General features: G+C 40.7%; 1 protein-coding gene across 1 annotated transcript in view; it reads right to left on the bottom strand.

Annotated features, from left to right (window-relative positions):
* Positions 1-2,084: 2,084 nt before the first annotated feature.
* The window catches only part of lhx5 (LIM homeobox 5), a 13,731-nt gene continuing 5,815 nt past the window's right edge, over positions 2,085-10,000 (bottom strand). Inside the window, exons 4-5 of the mRNA XM_054613096.1 lie at positions 8,425-8,590; positions 2,085-2,434 (exon numbers count right to left, since the gene is read on the bottom strand). Of these exons, the coding sequence (XP_054469071.1) occupies positions 2,085-2,434; positions 8,425-8,590 (516 nt within the window). The remainder of the gene's footprint in view (positions 2,435-8,424; positions 8,591-10,000) is intronic.

Raw genomic sequence — 10,000 nt, 5'->3', positions numbered from 1 at the left:
TAGTAAATGTACTTTCCAACTAATACAAACTAAAGGAAACAGAAGACCGAATGATGAGATGATGCTGAAGAAGAAAGAGAGTTCTTCAAGTTGTAAGAGAAGGTTTTATTACCAGTGCTATTTACATAGAAATAATACAGCCTCACCCTTTACCCCCCCTTTAAATGCACACACACACACACACACACACACACACACACACACACACACACACACACACACACACACACACACACACACACACACACACACACACACACACACACACACATTTTCACACACACACACACACACACACACACACACACACACACACACACACACACACACACTCACTTTTGTATCCAAGAATATCTCAATACATCAGAAATAAAGACACATTCTCTCTAGATCGAACACAATGTCCAAAGGAAACGCAAATCATCTCCAAAAACAATATTTCAAGTAACTCAAGTGTCGTCTGTGTTTTGTTTTAAAGATGTTTGTGTGCGATGAAACGGAGCCGAGAGACTAAACGGGGTTTAAAAACGGTAGAATAACGGGAGGTTTTAGTATTGAATAATATCAGCTTATTTGGTTTCTCCTGTCAGAAGCAGTATAATAAAGAAGAGGTTTATGTTTTGTGTCTTTTAATGCAGTTTTTTTTAATAATTTGGAGCCCTGATACCAGTTGGCCCTGAAACTGAAGAATTATCTATTGTTCTTATTTAGAGAAAAACAACAAGAGTTTGTCCTCCATCACACACACACACACACACACACACACACACACACACACACACACACACACACACACACACACACACACACACACACACACACACACACACACACACACACACACACACACACACACAGCCAGACGCTGCTTGCTTTGAGCTGATATATATATATATTTTTATTTTTTTAATGTATTCAGTGTGTGTTAAGGCCACTAGATGGCAATGAGTGCTTCCGAGCAGACAGAGGTAACGCCACAGATGTTGTCTGCCCCCTCCTTTGTTTTCTCCCTTTAGAGGAAGGAGACCTCAGCTGTTGAAGTAGATTCTCCATTATGGGTTCAATGTTCTTTTGAAAATCATTTCCATTAAAACATGTTTTTTTAAAAGGGACAGTAACAAAAGGAAGGTCAGGTGAAGCAGTCTGCAGAGCAGAACTATCAGGGCCGGCTGGAGGGGTGTGAGATGTGTGTGTGTGTGTGCGTGTGTGTGTGTGTGTGCGTGCTTGAGTGAGTACAAGTGTCTGTATAATTGTGTCCGTGTTTTGAATAATGGTATAGACATCCTTCTTTTGAGCTATGATCAAGAACGCTTTTTGTGCATTAAGGGACTTAAAGCTGAGACGTGTGCAAGAGAAAAGTCAATGCCGGAGATGTGTGTGTGTGTGTGTGTGTGTGTGTGTGTGTGTGTGTGTGTGTGTGTGTGTGTGTGTGTGTGTGTGTATGTGTGTACAGTTTCTACCAAGAAGCAGCCTTTGATTCGACACATTGTCTTACAGAGGAGGACGTTTTTAAAGCGTTGTATCGTGGTTCCATTGCACACGAACATGTTTGTATATGAACATTAAAGCGTGTATTTAAACCTGGTCCTTTGTGTTTTTAATATTGAGGGTAGAGTGGTAACTAAGCAATGAACAGATAAAAAAACAAACTAATATTGCTTTGGAGCAACGTTTAAAAAAAAAGAAGAAAAAGAAGTGGTGAGGAATAAGAGAACTGAAGATTTGCCCCTTTGGCGTTTCTCTCTCTCGTGATCAGTAGAAGATTCCTTCGTTTACATCGAGGGGAAGAAGGCGAGGAGCGTTTTTGCTGGGTGGAAATTCTTTATGTTTAAATAATTCAAGTCCAGTAATCCAGGAAGAGATTTGCTTTGGAGAGTCTACCAGGCAGCAAATATCACTTTTCCTCCCAGAAGGATGCCCCGTTCTCGTTTCCATTTCCGTCTCCATCAGTTCGTGAAAATCAGTCCTTGTTTTGTTTTTAAAAAGTCCTCCGTAAAAATCTGAATTTTCACTCCACAATGTTTTTTTTTAAACTCATCTCCTGAATAAACCAGGCCCGGACTGGTCCCTGTGGTTTTGCTCCCTCACCAGGCCGTGGTCTCCCCCATCTCCGGGCCTTGGTGGGACATCGGAGCGCTGTAGCTGGAGTTACTCGCCAAGGAGAACGGAGGACTCGGTCCGCCGCCGTACGCCTCCCCCGGGACGGGCTGCAGGGAGCCCGGTAAGCCCGGCTCCGGACTCGGGGTTTCCGCGTGGGAGATCATGTCCGTGAACCTTTGGTCGTCTGACGGGTGGTGGCCCGAGCCCTCCATGGCCCCAGGTCCGGAGCTCAGGATGTAGGGGGAGTCGGCCGGAGACTGGGCCTGCGAGGACGGGGGGCCGTGGGGGAAGAAGTCGTAGTTAGTACCCGGACCGTAGTAGTCGCCCTGGTATTCTGCAGGACGAAAAAAAACAAAACAGAGTTAGTCTTTGAATATGTATAAATATCACCTTTCCCGGTAGCAGTGGGAGACTTTACACCTCCACCCTTAAGTGTTGAAATTGATCAAGTCCAATTCCCCTCCAGCAGCCTCGTTTGAGTGTATAAACAACTCCACACTTCTTCACCTCACTTCTCCTCGCTTTTATTTATTTATTTCACACACCGGCATTCATCTCCTCCGCCTGCATCTCCACGGATCCCCCCCGATGAAACTTCAAGATCCGGATGAGGAACTCCAAAATGAGATTTTGCATCTCTCTCTCCGTCATGTCTGATGCAGCATCCTGCAACATCTTCCCCTCCTCCACCTCACCAGTCCTTTGGGACTATTTCCTGATGGTTCTCCATTATTCCCAGCATGCATTCCAACTATGGGCTGCAACTAATGATTGTTTGCATTATCAGTTAATCTGACAATTGTTTTCTGGATCAAGTGATGAATCGTTTGGTCCATAAATCATCATAAAATAGTGCAAGGTGCCAATCACAGTTTTCTAAATCCCAATGTGACATCTTTGCATTACGTATTGGTTCAAACAGCCCAAAGATGTTAAATTTATGGTAAGAAAAAAAGGTGCAAATCCTCACATTTGAGATGCAGGAACCAGACGATGCATAAAGCAGCATATTCCCTTAAAAAATGACTTAAAGATAACATAAAAAATCCCAATTAATTGCAAGCCGATGGCGTAATCAATTAACTCAGCAATCCTTTCAGCTCTAAATACAGAATTATTGCTCTTCTGGACACCGGTTTTGCTTTTTCCACACTTTGCTGCTGTGTTTTTTAATCCACAGCCACGCTGTTGGATCATCAATAAGTGGAGTCAGTGGTGACAGGTTTGCCTCCACTCTACTTCCACCTTTACAGCATCACACACCCGTTCGTTTGGCAGAAAATCGTTAAGAAGATCTCGGTTCAGGCCCACATTTTTATGCAAATAACCACGTGCACATATGCACTAAGCAGGAGCAACGTCCGCAAATGATTCCACATCTATACGGCATTTTCACAAAAAAACCCAAATGTAAACCTCATGGTGGTTATATGGAAAACGTATGAATGATAGATCCTCTGGGGAAATTGAATGTCTGCACAGTATGTAATTAATCTAATCGACAAACCTCAATTCCAGACTGACGTTTTTTCTCGTCTAATAATCTCTAACGTTCCACGCAGAAACAAACGGGCGTATTAATGACAGAAAACAGGCCAAATTCCGGCTTTCAAAGAAAATCTCTTGCACACACTCGGATTTTACAAATATTCTCGACATCACCTCTAACACTGACTGACATGTTTACGCCTCTGAGAGGGTTTCTGCATAAACCGACTAATGTTTGATGTCTCCAGGTGTTTTCATATTCATGCCTCACTCTCTTTGGTTATTTATGAATTTACCGAGTCTCTGAATGTATCGTGAATGCTTTATATTAACGATTAATTATTCCTGCCTCTGCGACAGTAAAACAGAAGTGAATGGGATTTTGGTTCTGTTGCTCACAGCATTTGAAAATTTCATTTAAGAAATCAATTCTCTGGATTACCAATAAACCTCCCTGTGAGCAGTTGTCATATGGGAATATGTATTTGGTAGTTCCAGTGACAAATGCGTACAGGATGTCAGATGTCTGTGGATTCAGAGAACTTCCAAATGCTGTGAGTACCAAAAAAAAAAATCTAAATATCTATAATCTTGGGACAAATAAAACCACAGTCAAATAGTAAAATGAGGTCAAGGAAAGATGTGAAAAGGAATCCATAAAGGCAAATTTATTTATAACACATAGAAAACAAACTTAGTTGTGTCCAATTCAAGTGAGTATTCCTGTTCAAAACAGAATCAAACCTCCTAAAGGCCTTCAAACAACGGTGGCACGATGGATAAACCACACGAAAATGTAAAAACTCTCACCTGCAAACTCTATATGTTTAGGGCTTTTATTGTGAAAGGAAAGAACAGAGGGAGTGGATCTGGTCTCAAGGCCTTTGTCAAGGTAAAAAGTTTGCCACTCTGGTTCAGACTATAGCCTCAGTGTTGCTGTTTTATAAATACAAGTGCAACACAACTTGTTGTTAACACAACCTATTAAATATCTATTTCACAGCGTAATCTTTGCATTCTGTATAAAAGTACTCACGACAAAAACAACAGTGAATAAATACTCAAAAGCTGATTAGATGCTTTTTAAGGGCCTTAAGAAGGACGTTTTACAATATATCCATAATTTACAATTTAACAGCGATGGCCCGAATGGTGTGTCGCTTTAAATGCTGTGCTGCAAGGAACTGTGGGACGGCATTATCTCTATTCCTTTGGTAAAGGATGGTCAGGTGTATCCTCTGTTAAAGTAGACATAAAAGGAAGCAGTGAAGCACCTTTCCTCTGCATTTAGAGAATTCAAGCAGCTCTTATCAAGGCTGCCACTTAAGATATTTCCAGGTCCTTTCACTCCGTTACTTAAAAAAAGACTGTTCCACCGCAGCCCAACACTGTAGATAACTCTACAGGTAGTTCTGACTTTTTTTATACATAATTTGGAACAACAGAGCTTTCATTGTTTCCAAGCAGTTCACACTAGAATCCAATACTGAGAGCCAAACCACTTTGAGATCCGTCCAGTACAAGTTGGGACAAAACCAACAACCAGCTGCTCCAGAGCACCTCTTTCAGTCTCTATAAGTAGAGAGAGTTGGTCTGTGGTTGCACACAGCTGAGTTAAACGTCCACTTTAACGTTAGGAAATAAACTTCTTCACTTCCTTACTGAGGTTAAGATGAGAAGATCGATACCACTGTCATGTTTGTGTGTTAAATATGAAGCTACTGCCAGTAAATGTTAAGCTTAGTGTGTACACAAACAACAGTATAAGAATGACATGTTGTAGTTCTTTTAGCTTGTTTCATTGACTTCCTGTAGTCTCTAGACTGAAGGAAACTACTACACCCAAACAAAATATAGCGAGTTTGTTACCTTTAAACAATATACTGTATATAAGAAGTGGACGTCCAAACGATGACATCACTAACTGCCTCTTTGAAGCCTCTAGGCCGTCGCCATCTTGGTTTTTGCAACCAGAAGTAACACAAGAGGGTGGAGCTAAGTACAACTAATAACTGAATATATACATTTTCAGGCAAACAAAATGTTACAATTAACTTCCATGACCTGAAAAACACACTGCGAAAGAGTCAAGTATAGACCTGTCAATCAGTGTGTAGCCCCGCCCTAAAGCATCCCCTGCTTTATGGTCTGTTTGACTCTAAATGGAGCATCATTTACTAAATGAACATCATGCTGTATTGAAGAAGACTTGAAACTAGAGATTGAGACCATAAACTCATGTTTACAATGTTTACTGAGGGAATAAATCAAGAGAGAAGTAGAGTCATTTTCTCATAGACTTCTATACAATCTGACTTCCAGTCTTGATGCTAAGCTAAACTAACCTGCTTTAGCTTTATATTCAACGGATAAACATGAGAGTGGTGTCGATCTTCTCGTCTAACTCTCGGCAAGATTTACCAAAATGCCAAAATATTCCTTTAATCCTCAACCAGAGACATTCAATCTGACTGCACAACCATCCTTTCAATGGGACAATGACTTGTGATGTAGAGCTCAAAAGTTGTGACGGACTGATTCTTTCATATTCCCTAAAACTATATTTCTATCACGAAAACTATCATCAGAACAGTTTATAAAGGATTCATCCACTCCACATGTTGCAGCCATTAACAAGCACAAACCTGCCTTCTGCTTCCATAGACTTCTTTCAAATTTACATCCCTCCCCTCTGCTCCAAATGGCCCCGGTTACATTAAATCCATTCTGTTCCAACAGCACCTTAAACTGAGATCAATGGCAGACTTTACCCCGCTGCTGCAGATGTTGCACTAGAATTTATTCCTCCTTTTCCACCATATGCTCTTCTAACTCCTTGTTTCAGTCCAAACAGGACCTGAATCAAAAGCTAACAGGGTAGACGTTGCCTTTATTTGCTGTTGCACATGGCCCCTTTTTTTTTTTTTTTTTTTTTTTTTGGGGTGGAAAACCACAAAGAGAAACAATAAGAGCTGACAGGACTTTCACAAACAAGCTAATTATTTGATCTCACAAACAAGGCCCCTGCTAGTTTTGGGGGCCGACCTTGAGAATAAACAAGGAGCTCGTGTTGTGGCCTGCGTGGTGAGTGTGTGTGATGGGGGGGTTGGGGTGGGGATGGGAGGGAGGAGGGAGGAGGGAGCAAGCTATAATTACAATCCTGCATGCAGACGCACCACACACACACACACGCACACACACACACACACACACACACATCCGTCGCTCTAAGCAGCAGCAGAGGAACATAAGGAAGCGGCGAGCTCGGATAAAGGCGAGCAGACCGGCCTGAGCCGCTGCGGCACAAAAGGGTGTGAAAAGAGAGAGAGAGAGAGAGAGAGAGAGAGAGAGAGAGAGAGAGAGGGATGAAGGTTTTTTGGTCCTCCTGGTTTTTTTTTTCTCCCTCCCACTCCCTTCGCTTGCAGCCTTGACGGCTCCGGTTCATTGTGTCCTGCGATGCCCGGGCCCTTCAGGTATAGATGTGCAGGAGCTGTATAGAAACCTGCACAGCTCTCAGACCGTCCGTGAAAATAAAAAATAATAACAATAAACTGCTGATCAACATGAAAAGGTGCATCTGATTTATTCCTGCAGCTCAACGTGGAGACGCTGCTGTTGTTGTCCAATAGAGGCTTTAATAACATACAATCCAGATTTCTATTTTGTTTCCTGAAGTGTTCTTGACAAGCTTCTTCTTATTTTTGAAGAAATACGTATTGATTTGAAGGAGTCTTTACACCGACTGGAGATCACATTGTGTTCCAGCACACACGCGATGAGAAAAGAAACCATAGAGCGTAGATTCTCCACAGTTCATTTATCACACGTAGAATAAACGCCTCATCTCCAGCAATCAGTGGACAGAAACTTTCACAATTTAATCGTTACAAATATTTGCCAAAATCTTCTGCCATTTAAACATTCCAACAATTTTTTTAGAAGGCTTTCTATGTTTCTCGTCGTCAGAGAATGACTGCACTTTCACCTCAACGTCTAATCCAGCCAAAATAATTCCTCTAGCTTTAGTTGACCACAAAGGTTAAACTGTAGTAATATAAATATTTCAATATGTCCATTTCTTCTTCAGAATACTTGACATATTTTCAATTCATCACTGCAAAGCCCTTTTTTCTCCCCTTTAAGAATTAGAACAAATAATCACAACTTCTTTTGACGACTCTTCTGTAACGTGCTACTTCCCTTAAAATAAATGCATTTGATTACATTACATTCATTCTTTTTTTATTCTATGAAAAGACATTTTCATCTTTAGTAAAACGTTTCTATTGCAGAACGGAGCAGGAATCAAATCCCACAAATACTAATGTTGTGCTTTATTTCTCCAGTTTACATTATTTTTTGAAGTTCTCTGTTCAGAAAGAGTTTCAATATAAAATGTGTTTTTTGAGCTGAAATGCCTGACTGAAGTGTGCCCTCCCATGATGCAACACTTTCCCTACAAGTGTCTGATTGCAACATGCATCCTCCGGCTGTATAACTAAGTGGCAGCATGTGACAGTCAGGCAGGTTTTTTATGCTTTTTACTTCTAAACTTAAATCCTCCAACTAGAAGTCAAACACAAACGCAGCGGCTGAATAGTCCCCAAGGTCGGAGTGGAATCAAGGACCGATCGCATGTTGTATCCTTACACAAGGCATGAATAGATTTTTAAAGAAAATAAAACATGCAAATAAAGCACCCTGAGGTGGAATCTGCAGCGTTCAGTGGATAGAGAACCATCTTTGTGCAGCTGAAGGTTGCAAGTTATTTTTTAAACAAAATAGAATATATTTTCACATTAACGCTTCGGTTGTCATGAGGCTTTATGTTCTTACCTCCGTAGTAGCCGTAGGCTCCAGGTCCTAAAATGTCCGGATCCTCCAGCCTGCCCCCCAGAGGCCTCATCCTCCTCGGGCCCCTGAAGAAGGCGTGCCGCCGGGCCCCCAGAGCACTCAGCTGCTTCATCCGTCGCTCTTTGGATCTTCTGTTCTGGAACCAAACCTGCGTCGAAAAAAACAGACGGGGACGGAGGTCAACACAGTTGTCAGCTGATCTCAATGTTTTTAAATAATAATAATAATAAAAAGGTTTTTAGCTTCGACTGCAGAAACTTAAGTCTCTTCTGCTTCATAATAATAAGAGCACAAGTCATGACGTTGGAAGATTCACACTCACAATCACTACAAGATGCAGTCTGTTGATTGTGCACAAACACTAAATGCATGAAGCACAACTGACACAAATGAACATGCATCAACTTAATTTGAATCCTGGTCATTTCAGATATTTTCACACATATTTTATATTTAATGCTCACTGTTACAGAGCTTGTGTTGGAAGCATCATTTTTTTTTTTAAATATATATTTAAACCTTTATGGTGGAGTTTTATTTAAATAAATGTCTGTGAAGTCACTTGCTTTTTGCCAAAGGAGGTAACACAATAGTGTTTGAGCTTTTGGCCAGCTGATGAAAGAATGGCAATATTTACATATTTGCAGTATTATGAAATGGGTGTCTGTGGTGACATTCCTGGAAATAATGCTGTATTACATTTTTTCTCCAAAAAAATTGAACTATGCACACAACTCGTAGTGTGTGCATAGTTGATGAATTTAGTGATAGTGATGGATTTCAGAAGCAGAAAAAGACTCCAAGACTGATCAACTCTGAGAACAAAGCCTTTGTTTCAACTCAAGTAGAAATCCTAAATCAACCAGGTCTGAAATATTAAGGACTGACACTTTAAAGAGCTCTTATCCAACAACAACAAACTATTTCTTAAAACACAATAACCATCCCTATTATCTGACAGCTCAATAACCATTTTAAACTTTAAACTCAGCGTTAAAGTGGAGAAATGAAAAAATGATTGTGTGACAGTTAAACTAAAAGTGTTAAAACATAAAAAAAAAAGGCAGCTACGCTTCACAGAAAAAGTAAAAACTAAAGAAATATACGTGAAAATCTTCCAGTGCAATATCAGAATTACATAAGTTTCGATCAATCAAGTGTTTTCCTGTTATTTCCTCTTTTTTTTTTTTTACATATAATAAAAATGTTATAATATATCTCTGGAAAGCAGAAAGCATCCAAAACCAACTCAGAAATATGCTCAATAAAGACATTATTATAAACACGTTTTCCAGTTGCAAAGCAGCATAAACGCAGCCCAACACACACAACCTCACTGCAAGTTCAAATAAACAGCCAAAGCTACAAATCAGAGCATAAAGAGCCTCGTCGCCGCCGTTAGATAAACCGTCTTTGAAGGGGAACAAAGGAGGATTTCACTCCACACCATATGGAAGAATGTCTGCATTAGAAGCACATAACACATCTTGTTTCGCCTTTGCATCACTGCTGCATAATGATGTGTGCTCACCCCAGCCGGGCTGCACCAGAGGCAAAA

Source organism: Anoplopoma fimbria, chromosome 14 (assembly GCF_027596085.1).
Source record: "Anoplopoma fimbria isolate UVic2021 breed Golden Eagle Sablefish chromosome 14, Afim_UVic_2022, whole genome shotgun sequence".
Taxonomy (NCBI): domain Eukaryota; kingdom Metazoa; phylum Chordata; class Actinopteri; order Perciformes; family Anoplopomatidae; genus Anoplopoma; species Anoplopoma fimbria.
Note: the sequence above shows the minus strand (reverse complement) of the source record. Positions and strands in the feature narration are given on the sequence as shown.